General features: G+C 34.5%; 1 protein-coding gene across 1 annotated transcript in view; it reads left to right on the top strand.

Moving 5' to 3' along the window:
- SPATA1 (spermatogenesis associated 1) overlaps positions 1-18,702 on the top strand; it is a 45,214-nt gene extending 26,512 nt beyond the window's left edge. Inside the window, 6 exon segments of the mRNA XM_027114181.1 lie at positions 3,779-3,894; positions 4,591-4,712; positions 8,019-8,197; positions 10,222-10,317; positions 18,290-18,348; positions 18,350-18,702. Coding sequence (XP_026969982.1) covers positions 3,779-3,894; positions 4,591-4,712; positions 8,019-8,197; positions 10,222-10,317; positions 18,290-18,348; positions 18,350-18,386 — 609 coding nt within the window. The 3' untranslated portion in view covers positions 18,387-18,702.
- The last annotated feature ends 585 nt before the right edge of the window (positions 18,703-19,287 follow it).

The following is a 19,287-nucleotide window of genomic DNA, read 5'->3' on the forward strand; positions in this document are numbered from 1 at the left end:
ATTTTTCCAGCTGGTGGGTGCTTAATGCTATTTCACTGTGTTTTGAATTTTCATTTCCCAGATTACCCATACAGTTGATCATATTTTTATATTTTATAGACTCCATTTTGATAACTTTATTGGAGAACTACCTTTTCAAGTATTTCTATTGTGTTGTCTGCCATATATTTCTGATTAGTAGGAGTTTTTAATATACTTTGGAGGGTAGTCCTTTGATGCTTATGTGCATTGCGAATATCTTCCCCTACTCTGTGCCTTGTCTATAATCTACATTGTTTAATATGTTGTTTAAGTGTTCCATATCCTTTTTTTTTTTCTAACTTTTTCTTTCTATGTCTTGGACTGAGAATAGATGTATTAGAATCTTCTGTTATTAGTATTTTACTGTTTATCCTTACATCTCCTGTGGTTTTTGATTTATTTAGATTTCTATGTATTATTTGGCACAAAGTTGTTCTCATGCAAATAGTAATATCATCACTTTTGCATTATGAAGTGCCCTTCTTTGACTCATTAAATGCTTTTTTGACCTGAATTCTCCCTTACTGCATATCAAGATACTAACCTCTCCTTTCTTTTTGTTTACATTTATTTGGTATACCCCTATATTCCTCCCCTACTTTTTTCCCCAACTTTTCTGAATTGCTTTGTTTTAGGTATGTCTTTAACAGACACGCTAGAGTTGGGTTTCCCTTTGTAAGCCAGTCTGAAAGTCGTTTTCATTTAGTAGATGAGTTATGTCCATTTATGTTTTTGATAGGACTGATATATTTGACCTCAGATTGCTTATTTTACTTTATGTTATAGTTACTATGTGTTACTATGTGGTTTATTTGCACTCCCCCCCACTCCTGGTATTTAGGAAATCTGAATCTCATTCTAGTGTTTACCTTTATACTGATACAAATTTGTGCTAGTATTCCTAACCCTCCTTTTTCCTTTTCTTAAAATTTATGCTTCTGATTTTGATTTGTTACCTCTAAAATTATCCTCTGACTCCTATCTTTAAATTCAAGGCAATTAAAAAGACATCTTTCCCCCTCCTTTCTCCTCTCATGTACTTTTAGTTGTGTTATTTCTACTTTGTAAAAGAACAGAACATTTATGGGCTGTGCTTCTTGTCTTATCCTCCTCACCTTTGTTTTAGTCTTAGATCTATAATTAAATATGTTCAACACTTACTGCCAGTTCTTTTACACAAGATTTTTCAATCATTGCTTCATTGGGTAAAGCTCTACTTATTAAAAAAAAGCTCCCAGGTACGATATTCCCTTACTTCTTACATATTTAAAATTTTATCTAGAGCAGGAATAGGCAGACAAGGCCCACAGCTTGTTTTGTGAAGTATGGGACCTAAAAATGTTTTTTACATTTTTTAAAAGTTGAAAAAAATAAGAATTATGACAAATACCATATGTGGCCCACAAAACCTAAATTATTTACTCTGAGGCCTTTTACAGAAGTTTGCTCATCCCTGCTTTAGAGCCTTGGTACTTGAAGGATAGCTTGATTGGCTGTAACATCCTTGGCTTACACAGTTTTTCCTTGAGTTTATTAAAATGTTGCTCTACTGATGTTTTATATGTTACTGTTAAGAAGTATGATGCCAAACTGATTTTCTTTTCTTTGTAAATTGTCTTGGTTATTTTTGTCTGGAAGGCCAGAGGATCCCTTTAATGTGTAGTAGTTTTATCAGGCTATATTTCAGTTGAGAGTTCTAGGTCTGGTTTTTATGGGTACTCAGTGGGCCCTTTCAGTATGAAAATCAGGACTTCTTTTATTTCAAGAAATTATAACTCTAGAAAACAATATAAATAGCAGATCCATTCCATGGTTTTTTGGGTTTTTTTTTTTCAGAGACCTCAGTTGGTCTTATCCTAGTTCTTCTTTACCTTTTATCTCTACTACTTTCTCTATGATCTAGTTTACTATTTTCTTTATGTTTAATTTTCTTTATTCCTTTTATTTCTGTTCTCTATTATGCTTACTGTATTTTTGGTCATATCTGTTCCTTTTTGGATACGTGTTATTCATTTCTGAGACAGTGTTGTTTTTTCTTTAATTTATTTCTTCAGTTTGGTCAATTTCCATTTTACATCTTCCTGTTATTTTTCAATTTTTATTCTGAGTTTCTAAATATGTGATTTGTGGTGTTCATTAATACCTAAAATGATTTGATTTAATTTAATTTAATCTATGTTGGGAATATTGTTAATTTTTTCTCTGCTTCCTGGCTGCTGGTTTTGTTTTGTTTTAGTTCTCAGTTTTGAGGGTTTTCAAAAAGTAACTTTGTATGGATGCTATATTATGTTGTAGATTTTGTCTATGTTTATTTGTGTTGTATTTTTCTGAATCAGTAACAGGTGTTCTTATAGAGAAACAGGTGTTCTGGTGGTTTATTTTAGCTTGTATCAATAGATTAGGAAAGCTCTCTCCTGTTGTTTTAGTGAAATGCAGTTATTTATTTATGTATTTTTAAATAAATGGGGCCTTAAGGGAAGTGGTCTTTTTTCTTTGTATTCTTTCCTGCTGATTTAATTCAGCAGAACTCTTAACTTGACCACCTTCTTTTCTCTTACCACCTAGCCTTGACGAACATCTCTTGCTGCCAAAGAATTTTCCTCTCATCCAGTAGCTGTGTTTTCCCATAATTACCACCTCTGGCCACCTACATTTTAAAAGCCCCTTTCTTTTAGATTCCTCATAGAAAGAGCTTTGATTTACCATTTGGTACCCTTACTCAGTATTCTTCCACCACATGCAGGACCTTCTCCTTTAAGACTAAATTGTGATTGATGTTTACTGTGTTATCTGTGTATTGTGCTCTTTAATGCATAGTTCCCATCAGACTCTGCTCAGGTGTGAGCTCCTAAGCACACTCTGCTGGTCTAGGGTGGTTATTTCCCCACTTACATGTAAATTAAAGTATATGTAAATTAGAGGATTCTGTGTCCTAGTTATTCTACAGATACAAATTATGGGTGATTGTATTTGCTTTCTTTTTATAGTAGTTGAGAGCATGCGTGGAGAGATTTTAGTGGCTGCCATTATCCTGTGGGAACCTGACCTTGTAAGTTAAGGTCAATGCAATAAAATAGAAAAAGAATAATAAAACAAACAAAGTAGGGGTAAGGGATTAATGAAGATAAAAGTAGAAGCTAATAAGTTACAAAAGTTAAAAGCCTGGCAGAATTGAAAACAACTCAAGGTCTATAAAGTGGTAGTGGCAGAAACATTAACATTGGTAAGGCTTTAGGTAGTTTATCAAAACAAGAGTAGAAACACAAAAATTAGGTGAGATGAAGGCAATATAACACAAATACAGAGGTGATAAAATTTATGAGAATAAAATGTATGCTAAAATTTGAAAATGTGCTAGGATCTCGAATTTTCTAAGCAAATATACATGATCAAAATTGGCTCAAAATGAAAAAAATTCAATAGCCATCTTAGAAACATTTAAAAGTTGCCATAACAAGTAACTGAAATCAGAACTCTTGGAAGGAAATCATGTTTAGAAAGGAATATGGATTCTTTTTTTTTCTTCTTTTTGAATTTTAAGTTTGAAGCTCCTGTGGTATAATGTCCAAGTAATGTCCAGTGGAATGGAGAAGCTAGAGCACAAGAGAGGGTCTATAGTTATAAAGACAGATTTGGGAGTTCATCACCATACAAGTAAAAAAATGCATTACTGTTGTGCATTACCAGATGTTTACAAATAGATGAAAAACAATGTGTAACCCTACCAGATCTTACTGATTATCATGTTTGCTTACAGCTAGGTAAAAAAGAGTGCATCAGCCTACCAGACCTTATTGATTTTCCTTCAGTTGCTTGTCAACCTGCTCTTTCTCCAGGAATAACTGATATATCATTATTACAGATTGATAGTAAGTATGATGATACCATAAGTACAGATGATTCTGTGAGGTAAAGTTAAATAATGTTAATGAGGAGTTAATTGTTTAATGCATACACAGTTTCAGTTTGGGAAGATAAAGTTTTGGCGATAAAGGGGTGGTGGTTGTTGTGGAACATTATGAATGCATACAGTGCCATTGAACTGTACATTTAAATATGGTTAAAATGGTCAATTATATATGTTTTACTACAAGAAGTTAAAGTATTTTAAAGTCTGTGACTTATGTTGATTACTGCATATGTGTGTCACTAATATTATTTCTGCTTTTTAAATATGTACTTTAAAATATACATTTTTCCATGTAAGATATAAGTACAGTAACTTCGGTCCCAGGATAAATTTACTTAAAGAATTAAAACAAGAGGTATAACTACATGAGTTTTGCCTAGTTTCCATACATGTATATAAATGCAGAAGAGACATACTGTATTATTTATATATATATATATATATATATATATATATATATCCCCTATAGATACTGAAATGACTCCTCAGTGTTTTCCATCGTGGCACATGCTGTACTGCAGCCAGAAAACCAGAGTTTGGGGTAAAATTCATACTTGCTGTTGTAAGCATTTTTTAGTTTTATACTCTATATTTTAGGATATGAGCCATCTTTTAGCTTTTGGACATTGATGAGTATGGGTTATAATCTTATAGGAGAGAATATTGTCGAAAAAAATGAAACAAGTAAAGGAAGAAAGAAGATATCTGGAAAGAATTAAAGAAGAACTAATAAAGAAAGTTGAAAGGCTATTGGAACAAGGCAAATTAAAGCAATATCATGGTAAAGTTTATTACATATCTTTTATCACTATAAAGGAAACTCAAGTTTTACAGAATTTATGCCTTTGGAATAAATGATAAAATGATAATATTTACTATTTTACTGTTGTAGTTTAAGTGGTACACTAATATAAATTCACTATAGGAAAGATGAAATCATTGTTCAACTCTATATAATAAATGCAACATGCCTTTTATTAAAATTCAATTATTTTTTAAAATGGACATTTGTTTATTCATTTCAACATTCATTTATTAAATAAGTATTTATTAAGGGCCTACTGAACTTAGTCACTGTTCCAGGGGCTGAGGTGATACTAATAGGCCAACATAATCTTGTCCCTGCCTTCAAAATGCTTATGGTGCAGTGGGAAAATGATTATCAAGTTAAGTAGTAGTGATACATACTGATGACTGCTATGATAAAGAAATTACAAATTCTATGCATAGGAGTACAGAGGAAGAACACCTAAATTAGATGGAAGAGGTCAAGAAAGGCTTGCAGGAAAAGTGGTAGATGTACTAGAATCTGAAGTGTGCCTCCTCTTGGCTGTAGGCCTTCAGGCATTCTTTCCCCTCTGCCACCTAAATCTTCTTTTCCTATCTTCTCCTTCTACCCACTTCTTCCCAGTTCCTGGTTATTTCCTACCAGTCATTCAATCTCAGCTAAGATACCACTCTTGAAGCCTTCTTTGAGTCCCTTAGTGTCCCCTAGGTGCTCAATTTTGTTGGTATGTGTGTGTGTCTGCTTTGCTAAACTGACTGGATGAGTGAATAAATGAGAGAAATGAGGTAGGAAAAATAGACAGTTTCCTTGCAATAGAATTAGAAACAATGTTGTTAGAACTGGTAGAAATGGAAAAATGAGCCAGGGTGGAGAAAGTATAGGATAATGGTTTGAGAGATGTTAAATAATTTGAGAGGCCTGCATTTTGCATTGTATTTGAGGATAAAAAGGGTAAAAGGTATATATGGAATTAACTGCCTTTAGGATTCTCAATTTACAGCAAAATTATTGCTTCAGTACTAGATCTGACTAGAGGTTATAGACAATGTCAGGAGGTATTTCTTAATGTTCTACCTCATAATATTAAAGTGTGTCCCAGAAGTGGTGGCAGTGATTTGGCTTGTTGTGCTGTTAAAAGAGCAATTTTATCAGACAGTATTGAGCAATGGATTAGAAATCACAGGACAGTGATTCTAATACTAGAATAATCTTATACTTAGGCAAGTTATTTCTCCTCTTTGTGCCGCACTCCTTCTATTTATAAAATGAGAATCATTGGTCACTTTCTATTTCAACAGGAATGTTTCAAGATAAAAGGTATGTATCAGCCATCAAATATTTATTGAGCCTACTATATACCTCAGTTCTCAGCATTGTTTTAAATGCTGAGGATACAGCAGTAAACAAGACAAACATAGCCCTGCCATTAAGGAGCTTGCCTCTAATGGGAGGAGACCGACAATAAATAAGTAAGACAATGTCAGCTACTGATTAGAGCTGAAAAGTCAATTAAAAGAGTGCAGTAAAGAATGGTGGGGCAGGAGAGATGGTTTAGCTAGGGCTTTCAAGGAAGGCTTCTTTGAGCAGATATAACTAAGATTTGATTAATAAAATGGTAAGCATGTGAAGAGACAGGGTAAAAAGAGTCCAAACAGGAGGAACACTAAAAATCAAGGTACAGAGATAGAAATAAGCTTGCAGAATTAAGGACCTGAACTAAGACCAGTACAGCTGGAGTGTGATAAATAAGGAGGAATGTAGAGGGAGAAAATCAAAAGATCAGCAAGGAACAGATAGGCCAATTCAAGGAGTTTGGATTTTATTATCAATACAAGTAATATGGGAAGACATAAGAGGATTTTTAAACTAAGGATTTATGTGATTTTTAAAATATCTTAAAAAGATCAGGATGACTGCGGTATGGAATAGGCTGTAGAGGGGCAAGTATGGAAGCAGAGAGACTGTTAGAAAAATAATACAGCTTTCAAAAGATGATAGTGGATTGCCTAGGAATGTAGCATTGAAGAACGGATAATGTGCCAGATGCTCGAAGTATTTTGGCAGTGGTACCAGTAAAACTTGCAGAGGGATTGGATATAGGGCTGAGGAAAATAGTTAAAATCTTGAGTTAAAAGTTCCGTATAGTTATATATTTATTTATTTATATTTGCGATACGAGGGCCTCTCACTATTGTGGCCTCTCCCGTTGCGGAGCACAGGCTCTGGACGCGCAGGCTCAGCGGCCATGGCTCACGGGCCCAGCTGCTCCATGGCATGTGGGATCTTCCCGGACTGGGGCACGAACCTGTGTCCCCTGCATCAGCAGGCAGACTCTCAACCACTGCGCCACCAGGGAAGCCCCATAGTTTTATATTTTTAATTAAATCAATTTATAATATAGAATTTTAAAATTTGGTGTTTTCGTTTCTTCGATAATCTGAAAAAAAGAAACATATGCATATTCTGGTATACTAGCATGCAGTTTGTGTTCCAATTAAGTTTATATTTAGAATCTCATTGCTGTCAAAGTGATTCCCTAAACTGGCAGAGTTTAATTTCTAATTTTCTAAACCAGAAGTCTCAGGTTTAAGAAATTCTGCCCTACAGAAGTTTGGGGATATACCTGGAATAATGTTGATAAATGATGAATCAGAATCAGCTGATTACACAAAACAAGTCATTTTGGGGCTGAAAAATAAGGAAAATCTGAAAAAATATATTTTGCCTTTTCTTTCATAGCTTTAATTATATAAATAGTGAATTCAAATCAGATTATAGATAAAAGTAATTGAAATAAAAGGTATACACTTCTTGCGCTTCCCTGGTGGCACAGTGGTTGAGAGTCCACCTGCCGATGCAGGGGACACGGGTTTGTGCCCCGGTCTGGGAAGATCCCACATGCCTCAGAGCGGCTTGGCCCGTGAGCCATGGCCACTGAGCCTGCACGTCCGGAGCCTGTGTTCCGCAATGGGAGAGGCCACAACAGTAAGAGTCCCGCGTACCGCAAAAAAATAAAAATAAAAAAGTATACACTTCTTGCTATAGGTAGTATTTTGAAGAAAGATTTTCTAAACAAATTACAAGCTTAAAGAAGAACTTGATTTTGGTTCCTGGATTTATCAGTATTTTACTATATTTATAAGCAAGTCCTTTCATTATCCAATAAACATTTTACTCTTAACTCTAATTTCCTCAGAATATAAGAGAGGAAGGAGAGGAGAGAGGAATGGTTTAAATTAACTTTGCAGGTTGAAAAGTTTAAACAAACTATAGCCTTTGCTTTTTTTTTTTTATAAATAGGCTATGATGTTTGGAAGAAAAAGTACTTTGAAACAAAGAAAGTTACAGCATCATTGGAGGAGATTTTAACAAAACTTCGAGAAGATTTGGAACTTTACTATAAAAAATTGCTCATTCAGCTTGAAGCCAGGGTGATCAAGATGAGACCAAAGAATCTGGCAACCATCACAGACTCTAAGGTACTACTAAATATGTTCACATTCTGTTAGAGAAGTTCTATTTAAAAGACATGCTTTGTAATGTATTTAATGTACATACTAGCAATGTAATGTGCTAGTATGATCATATCTAGGATGTTTTAATGTATTTAATGTATTTAATGTACATACTAGCAATGTAATGTGCTAGTATGATCATATCTAGGATGTTTTGGGCTACAGGTAACAAAACCTTGGCTTAAACTGGCTTAGACAATCAGTAAATTCATGATCTCGTGTAATGCGTGCTGAGGAGATAAAATCAGCTGCTTAATGATGTCTTTAAGGGCCTAGGTGCTTCTGATATTTCCTCCCTATTATTTTCGGTGTTGGCTTCATTCTAAGACTGCTTTTCCTCAGGGTAGCAACAGAGTTACCAATGGCAAGTAGAGATATATGCCTCCAAAACAAGAGACAACCTCTTCTAGACGCATGGACTATATAAAACTTTCCCTTTGGCCTGATTGGGGATCAACCAAGCCTACCCTGGATTGATCATAGTTACCAGCGAATGCTATATCCTGACTTACCCTAATTAGGATCTACCTCTGTACCAGGGGAAAGGGTCAAGATTCTATGGGTAAGAGAGAAATACCTAATGAAGTATGGCAAGGGAGTAATAGTGAGTTATACATTTCTTTTCTTTCAGTTGGGGGTGGGAAGCACAGTTTGATAACCACAGAATCTATAGGTAGTGATATTCTAAATAAATTATAAATTATATTAAATTTTGATCAATTCATTTTCTTGAGATAGTCTTCAATCTTGACAGATGAGAGACATGAAGTTTATTTTTTAGTTGAGTAATTCTACCATATAATTAAACAACAAATTCCAGAGGCCATTTATCAGTTTAATTTTTGTTTGTTGATACCACTTATCCAAAAAAGATTTTATAATATGTTAATTATGATTGAGTATAGATTTAATTTTAGACATGATGAAATATTAAGTTTACTTTTTTCCCAGTTTTATTGAGATATAATTGACATATAACATTGTATTAGTTTAAAGTAGAAACATAATGTTAAGACATATGTTTATGTTGTAAAATGGACACCACAATAAGTTTAGTTAACATCCATCACCTCACATAGTTATTTTTGTGTGTGATCAGAACTTTTAAGATCTACTCTCTTAGCAACTTTCAAATATACAGTACAGCATTGTTAACTATAATTGTCATGCTGTATATTACATCCCTAGAACTTACTTATCTTGTATCTACAAGTTTATGCATTTGACCACCGTCACCCATTTCCCCTAATCCCCACCTCCTGCTTCTGCCAGAGCCACCAACCTCTTCTGTTTCTATGAGTAAAAGTTTACTATTTTAGATCTATTTAATATAAAATCCAAATAAGTTCAAGTAAAAGTTTCTTCTTATTAGCTGATACTTTTTTTTAAGCATTATTGAAACTTTTTATCTTACTGTTTTCTCAAGTTCAATATATGATAATGTTTTTTTCACAAAAGCAGCTTAAATAATTTCTTTGTTGACTATTACAGCTCATAAACTTTTCTGAACAAAAGTAACCAAAAGGCTTCTAGAATAGGTTTTCTCACATTAAACAGATTTTCTTATAAAATACAGTATTTCATTATTAAATATTTTTAAGTAATTCTAATATGATTCCACTGATAAACCATTATGCCAATTTCTAAAGTCTTGCTAAGTATCTTAATCTAATGTATTCCTCTTATAGTAATAGTTGTTGGTTTTCATGGTGCTAATTTAATGGTAACTTTTACAAATACGTATTTATTTTTATAATACATGAAAATGGTAGTAAAACAGAAAGGAAAGTGGTCCCTAAAACATAAGAAATCAACAGTTCAATAGTAATTTACTCCAAAGCAAAAAGTTTATTTTATGGAATGGGTTATTTTCATGATTTCCTTTTTTGATATTTGATAACACTTTGTAGTTTGTATTGGCAGGCAATTAAAATTAAAAATGAATAGATGTTATACTAAACAAAGATGTCTTTATATATTTCATACAGAATTACCTTATTATTCAGATCACTGAAGTACAGCATGCTATTGACCAACTTAGAAAATTGGATACTGACAAAATGAAACGGATAACAGAAATTAAGGTATTTTGCATTTCCCCTAATCAGATTATAACATTTATCTTGAAATAAAATATTTTGGTGTTTTAACTTTGGCTGTCAGTAGCATAAGGGTGGTAAGGACTGACTGTCTTAAAATTGTTACCTTAACAAAAACAAGAGCATGAATGGAAGATGGGTTCAAGATGGTGGACTAGAAGGACGTACTCTCATTCCCCTTTGCAAGAGCATGAGAATCACAACTAACTGCTGGACAGTCATTGACAGGAAGACACTGTAACTCACCAAAAAAGATACCCCACATCCAGAGACAAAGGACAAGCCACAATGAGAAGGTAGGAGGGGCGCAATCACAATAAAATCAAATCCCATAACTGCTGGGTGCATGACTCACAAACTGGAGAACACTTATACCACAGAAGTCCACCCACTGGAGTGAAGGTTCTGAGCCCCAGGTCAGGCTTCCCAACTTGGGGTTCCGGCAACAGGAGGAAGAATTCCTAGAGAAACAGACTTTGAAGGCTAGAGGGATTTCATTGCAGGATTTCAACAGGACTGGGAGAAACAGAAACTGCACTCTTGGAGGGCACACACAAAGAGGTGTGCACATTGGGACCCAGGGGAAGGAGCGGTGACCCCATAGGAGACTAACCAGACCTATCTGCTAGTGTCTGTGTCTCACCATGAGGACAAGGACACTGGAAGCAGAAGTTCTGGGAAGTACTCCTTGGCATGAGCCCTTCCAGAGTCCACCATTAACCCCGCCACAGAGCCTGGGTAAGCTCCAGTGTTGGGTCCCCTCAGGCCATACCACCAACAGGGAAGGAACCCAGCCCCACCCATCAGCAGACAAGTAGATTAAAGTTTTACTGAGCTCTGCCCACCAGAGCAACAGCCAGCTCTACCCACCACCAGTCCCTCCCATCAGGAAACTTGCACAAGCCTCTTAGATAACCTTATCCACCAGAGGGCAGAAAGCAGAAGCAAGAAGAACTACAATCCTGCAGCCTGTGGAACAAAAACCACATCCGCAGAAAGATAGACAAGATGAAAAGGCAGAGAGCTATGTACCAGATGAAGGAACAAGATAAAACCCCAGAAAAACAACTAAATGAAGTGGAGATAGGCAATCTTCCAGAAAAAGAATTCAGAATAACGATAGTGAAGATGATCCAGGACCTCAGAAAAAGAATGGAGGCAAAGATCAAGAGGATGTAAGAAATGTTTAACAGAGACATAGAAGAATTAAAGAACAAACAAACAGAGATGAACAATACAATAACTGAAATGAAAAATACACTAGAAGGAATCAATAGCAGAATAACTGAGGCAGAAGAACAGATAAGTGACCTGGAAGATAGAATGGTGGAATTCACTGTCATAAAACAGAATAAAGAAAAAAGAATGAAAAGAAATGAAGACAGCCTAAGAGACCTCTGGGACAACATTAAACGTATTAACATTTGCATTACAGGGGTCCCGGAAGGAGAAGAGAGACAGCAAGGACCCAAGAAAATATTTGAGGAGATTATAGTTGAAAACTTCCCTAGCATGGGAAAGGAAATAGCCACCCAAGTCCAGAAAACACAGAGAGTCCTATACAGGATAAATCCAAGGAGAAACATGCCAAGACACCTAGTAATCAAATTGGCAAAAATTAAAGACAAAGAAAAATATTGAAAGCAGCAAGGGAAAAACGACAAATAACATACAAGGGAATTCCCATAAGGTTAACAGCTGATTTCTCAGCAGAAACTCTACAAGCCAGAAGCGAGTGGCATGACATATTTAAAGTGATGAAAGGGAAGAAACTACAACCAACATTACTCTACCCGGCAAGGATCTCATTCAGATTCAATGGAGAAATCAAAAGCTTTCCAGACAAGCAAAAGCTAAGAGAATTCAGCACCACCGAACCAGCTCTACAACAAATGCTAAAGGAACTTCTCTAAGTGGGAAACACAAGAGAAGAAAAGGACCTACAAAAACAGACACAAAACAATTAAGAAAATGGTAATAGGAGCATACATATCGATAATTACCTTAAACGTGAATGGAATAAATGCTCCAACCAAAAGACACAGGCTTGCTGAATGGATACAAAAGCAAGACCCATATATATGCTGTCTACAAGAGACCCACTTCAGACCTAGGGACACATACAGACTGAAAGTGAGGGGATGGATAAAGATATTCCATGCAACTGGAAATCAAAAGAAAGCTGGATTAGCAATACTCATATCACACAAAACAGACTTCAAAATAAAGACTATTACAAGAGACAAAGAAGGACACTATATAATAATCAAAGGATCAATCCAAGAAGAAGATATAACAATTATAAATATGTATGCACCCAGCATAGAAGCACATCAATACATAAGGCAACTGCTAACACCTGTAAAAGAGGAAATTGACAGTAACACAATAATAGTGGGGAATTTTAACACCTAACTTACACCAACAGACAGATCATACAAACAGAAAATTAATAAGGAAACACAAGCTTTAAATGACACAATAGACCAGATAGATTTAATTGATATTTATAGGACATTCCAACCAAAAACAGCAGATTATACTTTCTTCTCTAGTGCACACGGAACATTCTCCAGGATAGATCATATCTTGAGTCACAAATCTAGCCTCAGTAAATTTGATAAAATTGAAATGATATCAAGCATTTTTTCTGACCACAACGCTATGAGATTAGAAATCAATTACAGGGAAAAAATTGTAAAAAACACAAACACATGGAGGCTAAACAATACATTATTAAATAACCAAGACATCACTGAAGAAAACAAAGAGGAAATCAAAAAATATCTAGAGACAAATGACAATGAAAACATGATGATCCAAAACCTATGGGACGAAGCAAAAGCAGTTCTAAGAGGGAAGTTTATAGCTATACAAGTCTACCTCAGGAAACAAGAAAAATCTCAAATAAACAATCTAACCTTACACCTAAGGGAACTTAGAGAAAGAAGAACAAACAAAACCCAAAGTTAGTACAAGGAAAGAAATCATAAAGATCAGAGCAGAAATAAATGAAATAGAAACAAAGAAAACAATGGCAAAGACCAATAAAACTAAAAGCTGGTTGTTTGAGAGGACAAAGAAAATTGATAAACCATTAGCCAGACTCATCAAGGAAAAGAGGGAGAGGACTCAATTCAGTAAAACTAGAAATGAAAAAGGAGAGGTTACAACAGACACCGCAGAAATACAAAGCATCCTAAGAGACTACTACAAGCAACTGTATGCCAACAAAATGGACAACTGGAAGAAATGGACAAATTCTTAGAAAGGTATAACCTTCCAAGACTGAGTCAGGAAGAAATAGAAAATATGAACAGACCAATCACAAGTAATGAACTTGAAACTGTGATTAAAAATCTTCCAACAAACAAAAGTCCAGGACCAGGTGGCTTCACAGGTGAATTCTATTAAACATTTGGAGACAAACCAACACCCATCCTTCTCAAACTCTTCCAAAAAGTTGCAGAGGAAGGAACACTCCCGAACTCATTCTATGAGGCCACCATCACCCTGATACCAAAACCAGACAAAGGTACTACAAAAAAAGAAAATTAGAGACCAATATCACTGATGAATATAGATGCAAAAATCCTCAACAAAATACTAGCAAACAGAATCCAACAGCACATTAAAAGGATCATACACCATGATCAAGTAGGATTTATCCCAGGGACGCAAGGATTCTTCAATATATGCAAATCAATCAATGTGATACACCATATTAACAAATTGAAGAAGAAAAAACATATGATCCTCTCAATAGATGCAGTAAAAGCTTTTGACAAAATTCAGCACCCATTTTTGATTAAAAAGCACTCCAGAAAGTGGGCACAGAGGGAACCTTCCTCAACATAATAAAGGCCATATATAACAAACACACAGCAAACATCATCCTCAATGGTGAAAAACTGAGTGCATTTCCTCTAAGATCAGGAAGAAGACAAGGATATCCGGTCTGGCCACTATTATTCAACATAGTTTTGGAAGTCCTACCACGGCAATCAGAGAAGAAAAAGAAATAAAAGGAATACAGACTGGAAGAGAAGAAGTAAAACTGTCACTGTTTGCAGATGACATGATACTATACATAGAGAATCCTAAAAATGTCACCAGAAAACTACTAGAGCTAATCAATGAATTTGGTAAATCTGCAGCATACAAAATTAATGCACAGAAATTTCTTGCATTCCTCTACACTAATGATGAAAAATCTGAAAGAGAAATTAAGGAAACACTCCCATTTACTATTGCAACGAAAAGAATAAAATACCTAGGAATAAACCTACCCAGGGAGACAAAAGACCTTTATGCAGAAAACTATAAGACAGTAATGAAAGAAATTAAAAATGATACAAACAGATGGAGAGATATACCATGTTCTTGTATTGGAAGAATCAATATTGTAAAAATGACTATACTACCCAGAGCAATCTACAGATTCAGTGCAATCCCGATCAAGTCACCAATGGCATTTTTTACAGAACTAGAACAAAAAAATCTTAAAATTTGTATGGAGACACAAAAGACCCCAAATAGCCAAAGCATTTTTGAGGGATAAAAAACGGAGCTGGAGGAATCAGACTCCCTGACTTCAGACTATACTACGAAGCTACAGTAATCAAGACAGTATGGTACTGGCACAAAAACAGAAATATAGATCAATGGAATAGGATAGAAAGCCCAGAGGGAAACCTACGCACCTGTGGTCACCTTACTTTTGACAAAGGAGGCAAGAATATACAATAGAGAAAAGACAGCCTCTTCAATAAGTGGTGCTGGGATAACTGGACAGCTACATGTAAAAGAATGAAATTAGAATACTCCCCAACAGCATATACAAAAATAAACTCAAAATGGATTAAAGGGCTTGATGTAATGCCAGACACTATAAAACTCTTAGAGGAAAAGATAAGTAGAACACTCTATGACATAAATCACAGCAAGATCCTGTTTGACCCACCTCCTAGGGAAATGGAAATAAAAATAAACAAATGGGACCTAATGAAACTTCAAAGTTTTGCTCAGCAAAGGAAACCATAAGCAAGACGAAAAGACAACCCTCAGAATGGGAGAATATATTTGGAAATGAAGCAACTGACAAAGGATTAATCTCCAAAATTTACAAGCAGCTCAATATCGAAAAAACAAAGAACCCAATCCGGAAATGGGCAGAAGACCTAAATAGACATTTCTCCAAAGAAGACATACAGATGGCCAAGAAGCACATGCAAAGCAGCTCAACATCACTAATTATTAGAGAAATGCAAATCAAAACTACAATGAGGTATCACCTCACACCAGTTAGAATGGGCATCATCAGAAAATCTACAAACAACAAATGCTGCAGAGGGTGTGGAGAAAAGGGAACCCTCTTGCACTGTTGGTGGGAATGTAAATTGATACAGCCACTATGGAGAACAGTATGGAGGTTCCTTAAAAAACTAAAAATAGAATTACCATACTACCCAGCAATCCCACTACTGGACAAATACCCAGAGAAAACCATAATTCAGAAAGACACATGCACCCCAATGTTCATTGCAGCCCTATTTACAATAGTCAGGACATGGAAACAACCTAAATGCCGTCGAGAGATGAATGGATAAAGAAGATGTGGTACATGTATACAATTGAATATTACTCAGCCATGAAAAGGAATAAAATTGGGTCATTTGTAGAGACGTTGGTGGATCTAGAGACTGTCTTACAGAGTGAAGTAAGTCAGAAAGAGAAAAACAGATATCGTATATGAACGCATACATGTGCAACCTAGAAAAATGGTACAGGTGAACTGGTTTGCAGCGCAGAAATTGAGACACAGGTGTAGAGAACAAACGTATGGACATCAAGGGGGAAGTGGTGGTGGGGGTTGGTGGGATGAATTGGGAGATTGGGATTGTCATATATACACTAATATGTATAAAATGGATAACTAATAAGAACCTGCTCTATAAAAAAAATTTTTAATAAAATTCAAAAAAAATAAAAAAATAGAAAGCATGAATGAAAAAAATACAATAATAAATTCTGTGAAAAGATTCCTAACAAGGCCAAAGTAAAATTGAATAAAATTTCATTAAGAAATAAAGTAAAAGAACCTTGTGAATCAGTATAGAGTCTCCGTAAAATATTTTGAAAGAAGTAATATTCCTACATTAGAGTTGTTCATAAATAAGTCTGACAAACCACTGAGCTCTCTGAGCTTCCATTTAATTTTATTTTTTTGTCCTCTCTTGGGTAATTATCTCATTCTCTCTGGTTATTTTCATATATATATATATATATATATAATGTTATATGAATGCTCTCGATTCACCTCTTTATCAGAAGTAGCTTTATGACCCAGAATAATGACCCCTATGTAGAATTAGCACTGTCCAATACAACTCTCTGTGATGGTGGAAATGTTTCATACCTGCACTGATAAGGTAGCCACTAGCCACGTAAGGATGTAGATTGTTGTGTGCCTGAGGAATTTAATTTTAGATTTAATTTTAGTTAATTTCAATTTAAATAGTTACATGTGGCAAGTTGATACTCTACTGGACAGCACACTTCTAGATTATTTTCACTAGCTTCATACTCAAGGCTAAATCCTGGCTCAGCGCTGAGAAGCTTAAAACTTAAACTACAGAAAAGGAAAAAGGCAAAGGACAATTTTAAACCAAAAAAAAGGAGTTATTTAAAATTCTTATACAGTCTGCACTCAAAAAAATAGTTCGTTCAGTGAATTAAAACTCCTGTGCATTCAAAAAACAGGAGAGAAATCAAATGTGGAAACTTGTCCCCTTAAGGATAGTTGGATGGGTAGAAGGGAGTAATAAAAATACGTCCAGTGCCTTCATTTATGACTCTCTCAATGCTCTTTTCTTCTGGAAAGCATACAAATTAGTTCTTACCATTTTTGTATATTTTAATTTTATAAATATTACATATAAATGTTTTGAACCCAAATTAGAATTATTAGTGAAAAAACAGGAAACACAAATGGAAAAAAAGAAATCCAAGTTTTCAGCCTATGCACTGGGGGAAAAAAATCCTACATTTAACCATAGTGCCTAATTGTCACATAGTAAACATTATAAGAATTTTTTATTGATTTCTGAATGATTTACCCCAAACTACCCATAAGATACAGAACTAAGGGGCAGAAAACCTAGCTTGACTGTTGCAACCATGTTCAAGATAATATAGCAGTATCAGTGCTTCTCAAAGTTCAATGTAATGTCACCTGGGGATCCTGTTAAAATTAGCAGGATCTGACTCAGTAGGTCTGAGGGGAGGCCTGAAAGTCTTCAGTACTAACAAACTCCCAGGTGATGCTTATCCACAGACAATACTTGGAATAGCAAAAGCTCTGGTACCAGATGGTTTAAGTTTGAATCCTGGCTGTGCCACTTACTAGTTTTATGCCTTGAGCAAGTTACTTAACTTCTAGGCATCTCAGTTTCCTCAACTGTAAAATGGGGAGAAATAACAGTATCTGCTTCAATTAAAAATTTGAAAGTATCATAGTACACTTAGAAGAGCACTTGCCACACTTATATTTCTTAAGTACTTATTCAGTTTCTAAGGGCTGGGAATTAAGGTTTTGGGGAATTTTTTTTAGGAGGCAGAGGTTTTTTGTTTTTACTACTTTCTTTGCACAATGAGAACAGATTTTGAAATAAGCAAAAGATAAAATTCTTTCTCACTCTAGTTTTTTAGAACCGTTTAATTTTATCATGCCTATATACTAATAAATGAAATTATTTGGTAGCATATCTAGCATGCGTATTCAAAGGGACTTATGAACTACACATTTACCATAGTAATCCAGTGCAAGTGAAGGCATTGAAGGCAAATGAGAGAAGACATGAAAGCTGTCATAAAAACCCTTATTTATATGACGATTATATAATTTTAGAAAGGTAAGATGAAAGTTCATTTTTGAAAGTCAATTGTTCTTTTATAGATGAGAAAACAAGCAGTTTCAGATTTACGCACATTGAAAGCTGAACTGGCACAGAAGAAATTTATTACATCTTTTCAATCTCAATAAGGTATGTTAACTTAAAATTTTTATTTGTTAAAAAACTTACTTGAACAGATTTGTTTAACCGTTGTTCTCCTTGTTTTCATATAAATTATAAGTTTTACATCTTTTCCTTTTTCATGTGTTTATTATACAGTGTTTCAGGAAATATTAGATATAAAAAAGCAAAATGGTGTCTATTTGACTATTTTTGAAGGTTTCAGATGTGTAACATATTATTTTACAGTACTATATTTCATTATTTTCATTTTTTAATAGTCTTAAAATGTAATACCTAGAATGACTGTAATATGAAAAATCATATATTTTAATAAATATGAATCTAACTTGCATCTACAGCTATGTAGAGATTAGTACTAAGAATTTAAATTTTTAAAATTTATTTTAAAAATACAGAGACAGCAGTAATTCAGCAAGTACTATGGAAAATGGTTGGTTTTACTTTGCCGTAAATAATTGTGCAAGTAGGAAATGAAATATTCTCATAACAGATGACTGAATTGTCATTTATTCAAATTTGGAGAGAGAAAAATGTACAGGGAAGGCAGGATTTATGTAAATCCAGAGTTTAAGGATGCAGATTTCTAATCTAAGTATTTATAGGAACTAATATAAGTTCTACACAATATTCTTCTTAATTGCCTTGAGAAAGGAAACTGAGACCTCTGTACATTTCTTTGCACAAAATGTCTCTTTTAGAAAGAAAAAAACAGTTGAGAAACCAATGTCTTTAGATAATTAAAAGTAAAATGCAGATATAGAAAATGAAAAAAATTTAACCATGGAAACAAAACTAACCAAGAAATATATTATAGATGTCCATAAATGAAGGAATATTAATAATTGGAAGGGTAAATGCCAATGAATAGAATCGGGTTCAACACCAGGTTTTTCATAAACATTTCAGATATAACCTC

Source organism: Aethalodelphis obliquidens, unplaced genomic scaffold, assembly GCF_003676395.1.
Source record: "Aethalodelphis obliquidens isolate GAN/ISIS:26980383/991018 unplaced genomic scaffold, ASM367639v1 scaffold13, whole genome shotgun sequence".
In the NCBI taxonomy this organism is placed as follows: domain Eukaryota; kingdom Metazoa; phylum Chordata; class Mammalia; order Artiodactyla; family Delphinidae; genus Aethalodelphis; species Aethalodelphis obliquidens.